We start from the raw sequence: 12,204 nt of genomic DNA, 5'->3' as shown, positions 1-12,204 counted from the left end.
ATGGTAAGCTGAAGCATAGTTTCATCTCTCTGCTTAGAAACCAAGTTCAACTGCTCTTGCAAGGATTCTACCTGCAGACTGGCTTGATGGCTGCAAAACAAAAAAAATCATATTAAATCAAGCAGTTTAGAAAAGTCACCTCGGCAGGTCTTTTTTTTTTTTTAAGCCAGGCTTCTCAACAAGATTTTTTAAATCTACCATCTCCAATTCTAAGTTCAATTTACAAGTCCAATTCTAAAGTCAAGAGTTCAATACTGAAACATTCACTATGTACACTATGCAACCTTTCAGGACAAGTATTGTCTCTTTCCATTTGTAATAAATCTGCTATTTTAACACCTGGAAGAAAGAAAATATATTTTTCCCTTTTTGTACATATGACTCGATCTGTTTGAAAAGAAATGACATTCTGGTCTCTCTGAAGGTCCAATTCAGCTCTCACAGAAATCAGCAGGGGCCTTCCACTAATTTTCTTGATGTTTTTAAATCAGTCTCCAACTGATAACACATTCTTCTTTTATATTCACCAGACGATTATGCATCTAATTCACTGTGGATCACCCAAGTCACTGTGTTACTTCCATTTATATTGGTATGAAAAGCTGAAACAACTTTAAAAAGGGGAAATAAAGAGAGATAGTAATAAAACTGAAAAGTTTGATGAAATAAGCATACAATTTGTTTTTTAAAGAACATATGTTTCTGTGCCAAGACTATTTACAGCAATGACTGAGATAAGGACAAAGCATTATACAGGAGCCTTGTTTATAAAGATGCCACAAAGGTTTCTAACTTAAATATGCTTTAAGTTTAACAGTTTGCCAGAGCCTTCCCTCTCTTTTCCTTATGAAACTAAAATACAAGAATCATCATCCCCAGGAAGTTGCTGAGTTTAGAAACTTAACAGAAAAGAAGAAAAGATCTATTCCTCAATAATGGCAGCGCTCCATTTTGGTTCCTTATTACCTATGATCCTAATCAGAGTGATTTGGACAGTTGAATTAGATGCGAGGTCAAATTAAAAACAGATGGACTTCCTTTAAAGTGGATCAGATTAACATATGAGTTTCAAGAAAATGATGGGATCATCTTAAAACTTATAGTCTGGTTAAGATAATAGTGTTCCTGTTAAAATGCTACTAGAAAAAGAACAAGTTAGGAATAAAAGGGGCCTGCTGAGACACTGAGTCTATTCCCTGCATTTGCAGACTACGGCAGATATTATAAGGATAATAAGCTGCTCTATCTTGCAGCACCTCTCCCTGCAAGGACTCAAATACATCCTGCTGATGTCACAGCTACCCAGATATTTTATGGAGGGCAAACCTACTGCAGAAAGCATTACTACAGCCAAAAAACAAATATTTATGTTTTGGGCATGAAGTAAAGATACTGAAAAGCATGGAAGTAAAAATACTAATACAGTAAAAGCTCTGTTATCCTGCATCCCCCGGGAATGGGGGATGCCGGTTAATCAAATATTTTGGTTAATCAAATGTGCACTGCCTGGTGCACTCCCCAGTGTCAGTGTGCCGGGGGACAGGGAGGGGGACCCCGCACAGGCTGCTTTGCCCTGGGCTGTGAGCCAAAAGAGTGGCAAAGAAAAACAGCTCGCAGCAGCAAAATGGGAAGTCCCCTGGAAGTGGTACTTCTGGTTTCACTTTTGCTGCTTCACTCAGATGCCAGTTAATAGAGTTTTCCAGCTTATAAAGTGCCGGTTAACACAGCTTTTACTGTACTAATATTCTTAGAAAACATCAGATAGAAAACAAGCCAGCAAGTCAACCTGTGAGGATTTAGGTAAGAAGGTACATTTAAAATAGATTGGGTCCCGATGCCTCTTTCACATCCGCTACTTTGTACATTGTTAAATTAATGGATTGGTTTGCATTTGAAACATTTTTTTAAAAATTAAGTTACTCTCAAACCCCATTATTTCTATGACTACTCCCCTAAAGATATATCCTGCTTTCTGGTCCAGAACAGAGCTGCACTAGGTAGTTTCAGAACAGATTTCTGATTTAGAATAATTTACTTCTTATCTTGTTTTCTAGAGGACTTTTGACTCTGAAGCCCAGACAGCACACCACCTCTCCTCCTCCTCCCTTCTAGCATACTGTAATAATTCGAACACATGTTATGGCTAGATAGAGGGAAACATTACCTTGCATTTTCCACTGCAGTTGAGGAGGATACTAGTTTTTCCTCCAATACAGTCACTTTCTTTCTCAGCTTGGTCTCCCGGTCCTCTGCAGCTAAAGCTTCCCGCGTGTAAGAATCTTCCATTTCTAAAAGGTGATTACGCAACCTCTCTAATTCCTGGTTTAGACGTTGCTCCTTTTCACGCAAATGCTGCACCTAGTTAGAATACATTTTAAGTTGGATGACATGGCTTTGTGCAAGGTTATACAAACCAAAAAAAGATTCCCTAACAAATTGTAATACATAGGGATATATTTTTAAAATATCTTCTGTACTTACAGAGACTTTATTTTGCCTTATCAATTAACTCTGGCATAGTAATTTTTTCCCCCACTCATGCTCTTTTATGCTTGTTAACTGTTAAATGTCCTACCTCATTTTGTAGGGCACTGTTCTCCATTTGTTTCTGTTTGAGCGCTACCAGGACTTGGTCTCTCTCTTGCTGAAAACTAACAGCATTCTCTTGCATTGACTTCACTTCATTTAACAGCTGATTCAACTCCCCTGTCTTGCCCTTTTGGAGGAGGATATATGATTAACAAATGTTGGAAATCTATATTAAAAAAGTAAAAAATATATGCTTTGTACAAAAAGAGTGTTACTATTTATCCCTTATCTCTGCACAAATATGCAAAGTACAGAAAAGAAGGCAGTCTCTACCCAAAGTGTTTATAAACTGAAAAAGAGAGACATGAATACACCAGCAGTGAAACAAATGAACAAACCATCTATTCACGAGGCATATCCTCTTGCCTATTTGGAAATTATTTTATTGGCATATAGTTCTAATATGTTCTTAGAAGTCCCAGTGTACTAGGGCCTCTGACTGAGGAGAAGCTCCTCACCCCCCAAGATCCTGGTGTGGCAAGTCCTTTAAAACCACTGGTGAAGCCCCACCTGCAGGAGTGGTGGGTACACAAGTTTGCAGATGCCAGGTGGGGGGAGCTGGTCAACTCTCCCCTTAACTGGTGCTTGCAAACCTGCAACAGGGGGAGGCCTATGCAGGACTGCAGTTCGGGCTCTGTCAACTTGCCATTGTGTGCAGAGCTGGGAATCTTGACTCTGGGCTCCATACATGCTGGCAAATTGAGAGGGTACTGTGGGAAGCACAGCATTGGGGACTAGTCCCCCATACCAGGGTCCCTGCACCGGCAGTCATGCTCATTGGGATCTGTTCCCTTATCCCAACAATTGTGTGTCCTGCCATGCATGTGTGGGACTTGTTGGGATTAGGGATCAGTTCATCATGCCATTAAATGCATGTCTGCCAGCACCCTCAAGGTCCAGTCTTCCATGTTGCTAAACAGAAGGCTGAAATATCAAGAAACATTTTTATCCCCTAAAACTCTAAGAGCCTGTCTAAACTACTTCCTTGGTGGATCTTTAGAGATATCAGTTCCTAAAGATGGAGTCTAGATAACCATTCTGGGGGGTTTCCTAGCCTGGGTGATGCTCGCTAGCCTAACAGAATTAACGTATCTACATCTGACAAGGTATAATTAGGACACTGGTGCCTCATGCCTACATTACAATGGTAACAGAGGCTCCTGAGGAAATCTAGTTAAGGCCTTTGCACAACAGACATTTACACCAATGTAATCTGTATTTTACTCATATAAATGAGGAACAGGTTCATTACATATAGGCCTATACTAGAGACAGTCAGCAGAAAGTCTGAGGAAAGTTACTGCTTGCAAAGAGAAGTAACTATACATCAAATGAAGTCACACCAATGTACAATTGTTGTTTATTTGCAGCTCTAGTCAAATTTAATTCTGGGGTAGGTGTTTGCTGAGACTTATCAGCTCCCCTGACACCCAGTGGGGCTTTAAAGTAATAGCACTTACTTAGGCAGCTGTTTTAGCAAAGCTGGTTCTTATGTAAACACCAATGCAAGTAAGTTACACTAGTTTTATACACCAATAAGTTGCACAGACATTTACATACCATTTGTCTTCACCCATGTAACCTGTATGCGTTTATCATAATATTACCAATACACTTAGACATACGGAATGCACTTTATCGTCAAATATTTTATTGTCCATTTATTGTTTCAGCAACAGATTTGCTATTGAAATGACTGAAAGTAAAATGGAATACCACAGTGGAATTTAATACACATGTTTTCCACAAAAGAACTGTTTTAAAGAGATTAAAGCTCCTAATCGTGGCAATTTCATAGAATCTATTGAAAATTTAAACCAGCTTACAGACAAGTACTTATGTCATGCATGAAAAGAATTGATACAAAAATGTTAACTGCCATATACAGCAAGTCATAAACATATTTCATATGAAACAACTCAAATACATTAAATCTATGAAGTTTTAAATATATGGTATATGATATACACACACTTGGTACAGTATAATAGAGATAGCCTAAAGAATGACAAATTTTATATCCCATTTGAAAATTAAATTATTAAAACTAAGAAATGTCACTCTGCAATGTTTTATTTAGGCATTACTCTCTTAGTAAGAGTAGGACTGGTCATTTTTTAAAACAAAATATGTTTTTTTGAGAGATTCTGAATAGAAAAAGCTTGCAATAAATTATGCAAAATCTTGGAATTTATTCATTTCTGCAAGGTTTCATTATAGATGAGGCTGACAGATTTCCCAAAACATTTAATTATAAGACCCTACTTTCAAATGCTTTTTACCAGACTTCAGCCACTTGAGCTAAAGTTTCCCATGTGCACATGTACCTTGGGCTGATTTTTGATTTGGAAATGGTTCCAAGAACAAGGCTGGGGTTTTGGAGAAATAGCATGAATGGAATGAGACTGAGAACTAGCAGGGAATGGGAAAAGCAATTATAGGGAAGGAGAGGTGATCTGACAAAGAACCAGGGTATGGCTAGAAAACTGGAAGTAGCTGGGGAAATAGACTAGGACAATAAGCCCTAAAGGCAGCGATGAGGCGACGGGAAAATAACGGTGTGTAGAAAAATACAGAAGAGGAACTAAAATCAGTGCGCTAGAGTGAGCAAGAACAATTGGACAGGGAAGCAAAAGTTGGATAGAAGGAATGGGATAGGGATTAGGACAAGAAAGGAACAGAATTAGGAAGAGGAACCAAGACTAGGACTGGCTACGTGAGAATGGGACTAGAAAAAGGAACACGGAATGGGACAGAAAGGTTGAAGCCAACTGCCAAAAGAGAGGTCAAGTTGGACAGAAACAGGCAGAAAAGACCATGTATTAGCGCTGTGCGAGGCTTCGGACAGAGCTTTGGATCTGGAGAAGCTTCGGATGCTTCCAGGTCCAAAGCAGCACATCTGGGTCGAAGCGCTGGCCTTGTTAGGCTTCCCAAAGTGGTTCAGAGCTTCCAAAGAGCTTTGGAGCCGCGTCAGCTGGCTCGAGGCGGAAACCCAGTCCAGATCTCTGGGTTATAGATATTTCATTGATTCTCCCTTATACCCTAAGGTCAGATCTCCAAGGCAGCTCCAAAGCCGCTTCGGCTGGATGGAGGCGGAAACTCGGTCCAGATCTCCAGATCGTATCGCGGCCATCCAAAGCGGCCAGATCCAAAGCTGGATCGGATTGCTGCTGACTCACACAAGTCTACTATGTATGCCCACTAGAGCACACTCCTCTCCAGCACCTGCAGTGGGAGCCAGGATACCTAGATCTTACTATTCCTCTGCTGTTAGCAAGTATCTGAGGAACCACATGACAAAGCATGCTGTCCTCCCTCTAGTGCCAAACAGATGATGATAACATAGTGGTGCTGTTAATTGTGGAGGTAGTTCAAATGGCAAGGGTTATGCAGTGGATCTAAAGGTCTAGCATTGATTATGACCCAATGGGTGTTGATATGATGGTTCATTGGCATATGTCCACCCCCATTTTGCTATTTTACAACCTAGGTCTCCACCTCGCTCAAATATCCCCCTTCAAAATAAATAATACAATTGCAAGTTGGGCACTCAAAATTAGGAATTCAAGATTTAAGATTACTCATGCAAGATGAATTCAGCCCCTTTTGTGAATACATTATACTACAGTTTTTCATTAACTGATTACAAACTATTTTTTTCCACATGACAGACCAGGCATGGAGACAAATTAAGACAGCTTAAGGAAGAAGACTCATCTCAGGACACCAAACTTATTTAGTGCCAAAGTTGAAGCATGCAAAGTGGATGAGACAGGAATTCCAAGACATGGGGAAAAACAAGCTCTCACAACTAAGATGCCTGAATGACACACTGGAAAAATACTTTCTATCTGCACTTCTGCCACAGAGTTGCTATCCCAGTGGTTTCTAACCTTGTTAGACTTAAGGCAACAGTCATTAGACTCAAAGCAACCCTCAGAAAAATCTCGCCTCTTAGCTTTTGCTCATTTTTTCACTGTGGACAAATACGAGCAATTCTACTGTGGCAAAGAAGTCAGGAAGACCACATGTTAGAATATTTCTGATACTATGGATTTCTATTTTAACTGTCTTGGCTTACCATGTGGGTCATGTATAGGTATTTGCACACTGAACAGTGCAAATATTGCACAGTACCCTTAAAAAGGATCCTGTGGCACCCAGGATGCCATGCCTACTTGAGATTCACTGTTCTATGCCATGTTAGGTCAATTTCTTACAAGAAACTTTCCACAAGAGGTCACTAAGTGTTCCTCAATTCTCTGTTCCAAATTTGAGACCCTTTGATCTACTGAGCAGTTCTGTGCACTCACAGTTGCAACAGAAGATTCTGTAGTGACGGGTGTCACAAAAAGCAATAATTCTGTCTTCTAAGATTGAACACTGTGCCATAAAGGTAACAGACCACACACTGAACAAGAAGTTTAAAACAAAATTCAGTGAGCATAGATCACCTACTGAGGAAGAGACAACGTGAAACAAACTAGAAACATGATTATGTACTAGAAACAAACAAACTAGAACGTGATTATGTTATCCAAATACACAGTCTCATAATACATTAACACAAAGGGGACAAATTCAGTTTGTGCAGGTAACCTTAATTCTTACCAGACTTCACAACCTCAATAAATTTTCTTTCAACAATTCTTCTCTCCTCCAAGTAATAAGTACATACTGACGAGTTGCTTTCAGGCCAAAACTTCCAGACTATGTGGGAATTCAAGACCACATCTCTGTAACAGGGAACCCAAACCCTGTTACTTGGACACAATGGAGAGGGAGGAGATGGGAACAAGCCTTTACTGGAAGCCAGGCTGTGGGGACTACTGAGCTAAGATTGGAAAGGGAAGGAAAAAGCAACCAGCACCTCTGGGGTATGTGCAAAAGCAGTCCACATAAAGGTAGGTGACCAGCAAGTCAGTATGAAGAGAAAAAAAAGGAGAGACATTTGCGATAGGGCCAGGGATTGAAGCAAATGGTTCAGGTTGAGAGGATCTGTACCAGGGACCCAGGGGGCTTGTGCCACTTTAAAGGGATGCAGCAGGCTAAGCCAGCCATATGGGGTTGCAGCTGCAGGAGTGCAGGCTGGCCCTTAATTAAGAGGGAAAAACCCCTGTGCAGGACTGAAGAAGGCACATGACAGAAAAGGGGCAGGGCTTCCAGGCATATAAGCCCAGGGCCTGAGCCAGAGTGGGAAGCTGGATCCTGCAGCTTCCAGGGTGAGAGGCTCCCTCAGGGAAGCTGACTGAGGGAAGCAATGCCCAGGGGTACCCAAGCTTCCCACAAGGGGGAGAGTGGGTCTAGCCCTGGGAATTATAGTTTGTGAGAGGATAATGTCAGACAGCAGGGACAAACTTGGTGAAAGCAGCCTGCTTACATTTCAGTGGTGCTAGTGTATGTTTGTTGGACACCCCGAGACTTGGGAATGGCTGTAGGGGCAGAGGAGCCACAAGTGGGTACCTGGCAGGCACCCTCTGCGGGGAGGTTGAGGCCTGGAGAGCCAGGGCCAAAGTCAGTGGACCTAGGTTGAGGGGCCTCAGCTAGAGGAAAAAGAGGTTATGGCTGAACAGGCTGAAACCTGGACAAGGTGTGGGGCTCAAGGGGCCCAGCATTAGTCCACAGCAAAAAGGAAGAGAGACTTCAGGTGTTGCGGTCTGAATTCCAAGCCAAGCAGGCCAGGGGACCTCAGAGTAGCAAAAAGGGACTAACAAGAGCACCTAGAGCTCGCCAGCTTCTACGTGCAACCTCCACTCTTCATTAGCAACATCAAGGCGTGGCAAGCGAGATATCAGGGGAAGAACCTGAGACGTGAGAGCAAAGGCTGGACAGGAGTCAGGTGGCCACCAAAGGGGTGCTATGACAATCCTAGGGAATGTCCAGTTACAATTTCCAGTCAAAAATAAATATCTGTATTTCCCCCTTAAAATTCTTAACTACCAGAATTATTAAATATCATCCACTTACCTGTTCTTTTTCTTTCAATAGCTTTTCAAAAGCAAGAGCTTTTTCTTTCATTGAGTGGGATTCAAATTCTTTTTCCCTCAGCATCATTGAAAACTGCATGTTAGTCTCTTGTAATGCTCTGAATTCTGTTTCTCTCTCTCTACACCTTTCAACTATTTTTTCATTTTCTTCTTTCAACTTACGGATGTCCATTTCTAAAATTAGATTTCTTTCTTTAAGATTAGTTACAGCTTGTTTTAAAAGTTCATTTTCATTTTCTTTGTTACTAAGATTTTCACTTACAGAAAGCAACTGATCACTTTTAGATTTAATCAAGAGATCTTTTTCCTTAAGAGACTTCTGCAAAACATCATGTTTTCCCCTTATCTGCTTCATCTCTGAATCAGTCTCCTCTTGGCCCTTTCTTTCTAACTCTGATTTTGCAGCCATGGAATCAGATAGCCTTTGATTATTTTCCTGAAGAGTTTTGATAGTCGCATCTTTTTCCTGAACTATATTTTTCAGCCGTTCCAATTCCTGTTGAAGTTGCTTAGAGTGGTCACTGAGTATTTCAGGAGTACCACTTGGAATACCTGAAGCTTGTAAAACACCAGAAGAGGCCATCTGCAATGGTGGCTTTACCATATCAAGTTTTCCCAGAAGAAGGTCCTTGGTGTTATGAAGCTGTCCTATGCTATGCTGAACTTGTACTAACTCTTGACTAAAACTTTTCAGTTTTCTCTCATTCTGTTCATAACTCTGAATTAAGCCATTATAATCTAGCTGTAATTTAGAGTTGCTATCACTGTCAACCGAAATCTGTGCTTGAAGCTTATGTAGCTCCTCTTGAAGATGAGCTGATTCATGTTGCATGTTCTGAACAGTTGTCATAACCTGTTGCTTCCACTCTTCCATCTTCTTAACTTGCTGTTTTAGTTGATCACGTTCTTGTAAAAGCTCCTCAAACTGATTACTGTTAACACCTCCTGACCCATTATCAGTACCTGCACTTGATGTCTGTAGGACAGTCAATAAAGTTTGGCATTTCTGACTTAAGGCATCAATTTCAATATCTTTCTCTCGAATGATACGAGACAAATTCTGAACAGTTTCTCTAAACATGTCCTGGCTGCTGTTTTCAAACTTATTAGATAATTTTTTGTTCTCTTCTTGTAACTTTATCAAAGCTGCTTCTTTAGCAGCCACCATATCCATAATTTTATGATACTCTGCTTTTAACTGGCTGTTCTCTCTAGTCTTTTCACTCAAAACTGCTAGCACTTGCTCTCTTTCCATGACATAAGCTTGCAGCTGTTGTTGAAGGCATAGTACGTCCTGCCTGTAAGATGCTGAGGAAACTCTTGCATTGAGAGCTTGTATCTCTAAGTCTTTCTCTTGAATGATCTGAGTGAGTTTACCAACTTCATCTTTGGACAACTGGTCAATTTGTCGAGTCAGAGAGACATTCTTTTCATTCAAATGTTTAATTTCCATTTCTTTCTCTCTTATTCCTTTTACCAGCCTTTCAATTTCAGCCTTAGATAAATCATGTTTTTCATTTCCATTTTCTCCATTAAGAGTCTGGACTTTGGTTTCCTGAAAGAGATCAGAAGAATCTGTTTGAATGACTTGCCTCTCATTGTGCAACTGAATTTTAATTTGTTCAATTGTTCTCTGTAAACTTTTAATTTCTTCATCTTTCTCCAAGAAAAGTTTTTCATGTGTGACATTCATTTGCTCACACTGAAATTTAGATTCATCTATTTCTTTTCTATGCTCTTGCAAAGACTGTTGAAGTTGCACTGTTTTCTGATGCTGGTCTTCAATTGTTTTTTTGTGAAACTTTATTTCCTCTTCAAGATTATTCTTTATTAGTTTTAACTGTGTTATCTCACTTTCAAGTTCAGTAATAATATCTAAAGTTTTGGGCTCAGCCACAACTGAAGATCTGCTTTGCTGGTCCTTCAGTCTTTCAATCTCTTCTTTCAGATGATTATTTTCTTCTTTCATCACTGCAAGATTTCTGTCCTTTTCCTCTAAATTCTGTCTTACAGTCTCATGCTTTTTGGAAGCCTTAATATATTCTTCAAGTTCTCGCTGCACCTGTATTGCTTGATTTTTAAATTTTTCAACAAACACCTCTTTTTCTTTTATGAGTTCTGTCAACTGCTTTTGTCCTCCCAAACTAGTTGTCAACATCTCTTTAGTTTCTTGATGGTCAGTTTCCATCTGCTCAACGTTTCTTTTGAGTTCTGCTATTTCAAAATCTCTCTCTTGATTGAGTTTAATCAGATGCTCATGTTCTAGCTGCAATGCTGTGGTGTTCAAGCTACGTGTATTTGTTAATTCCTCAATGGTTCGCTCATATTTATGTGCCTGTTCCAACAGCCTCTTTTCAGTCTGATTCAATTCAGATTTCAACTGTCCTTTTTCCATTGTCAAAGCCTCCAGCATAGTACCTTTTTCCAAGGAAATTTTATTCTTCTCCATAATGGCTTCATGCAACTGCCGCTTTAGTTCTTCACAGTCTGCAAACAGATTTTCATTTTCTGCTTGGAGATCAAACACAGATTTCTCCAAAATTTTATTTAATTGCTTATTTTCTGCAATGTCTTGATTCAATTTTGCAATTTCTGCTTCTTTTTCTTGACAGCTAATGTTATATTCCTGATTATTTATTTTGGTTAACTTGTTCTGGGATACAGAAAGTTCCTCTTTTTCTTTCAGTTTTTGCTGCAATTCTGCAATTTCTTTTTTATTATTTAAGTTACAATCCTGGGCTTTCTTTAGCTTTTCATGTAGGCCCTTGATGTTATCCTGAAGCTCCTGCTTACTCATATGCAAATCATTAAGTGCAAATGTACACTGAGTCAATTTTTCTTTCTGAACTCCAAGCTCCTTAATCATTTCCATCTTCTCAGCTTCCAGTTCGGACACTCTCCTTTTTTCCATATCTATATCAAGTTTTAGTTGGTTGATGGTACTATCAGTTTCTGTGTGCTGTTTTGATAGCTGCTCTTTCAGTGTAATCATATGCTAAAAATGCAGAGAAAAAAATTGTTAGGATAGTAATAGAGCCAGTAAAACAACAGTTTTTATTCATTTCAACCCTTCGTCATTTTGGGCAACTAAAAAATTAAGATTTTTTTCCTTAAAGGAAAAAAAAAGGTTGGCAGAAATAGGAGTCAGTTGCAAATGACTAAAACTTATCCCATCAAACCTGTGGAATCAATCTTTATTTCATTGTCCAAATGTTAAATATAACTTTGTTAAATAGAATGTTAAATCTTAAGTGTTAAATATAACATTTATATCTGTTAAATGAAGAAAAAAAATAAGAAACTATGATTAATGTCAGATATATTGACATAATACATAACATTATTTATGAATACAAACATTTTCTGGCAGGTAGAAAAGCTTGCCTCCCTACTACAGATTTTGTCAAAATATTCATCCCAACTAGGGATTAATAATTTTAATACAAGTGCTAAAATATTTCTGACCCACTCCTATACTTATTAAAAGAAACTCTGAAAAAATATGGACCAGTGATTATTTTGAAAAGTGGACAAAACAGTCATTTCTCTCTACTGAGAAGATATGTTAATTTAGAACTCAACACCAGCAAAGCCAAATTTTCTTGGCATCTGCTGTTCAGTAGACAGC

The 12,204-nt window shown here is 39.3% G+C and overlaps 1 protein-coding gene across 1 annotated transcript in view; it reads right to left on the bottom strand.

Annotated features, from left to right (window-relative positions):
* TRIP11 (thyroid hormone receptor interactor 11) overlaps window positions 1-12,204 on the bottom strand; it is a 64,482-nt gene that overhangs the window by 6,800 nt on the left and 45,478 nt on the right. The window contains exons 11-14 of the mRNA XM_019518653.1: window positions 8,557-11,571; window positions 2,576-2,716; window positions 2,165-2,358; window positions 4-90 (exon numbers count right to left, since the gene is read on the bottom strand). Coding sequence (XP_019374198.1) covers window positions 4-90; window positions 2,165-2,358; window positions 2,576-2,716; window positions 8,557-11,571 — 3,437 coding nt within the window. The remainder of the gene's footprint in view (window positions 1-3; window positions 91-2,164; window positions 2,359-2,575; window positions 2,717-8,556; window positions 11,572-12,204) is intronic.

The sequence above is a fragment of the Gavialis gangeticus genome, unplaced genomic scaffold, assembly GCF_001723915.1.
Source record: "Gavialis gangeticus isolate Ggan-Ray unplaced genomic scaffold, GavGan_comp1, whole genome shotgun sequence".
Classification (NCBI taxonomy): domain Eukaryota; kingdom Metazoa; phylum Chordata; order Crocodylia; family Gavialidae; genus Gavialis; species Gavialis gangeticus.
This window is presented reverse-complemented; position numbering and strand designations above follow the sequence as displayed.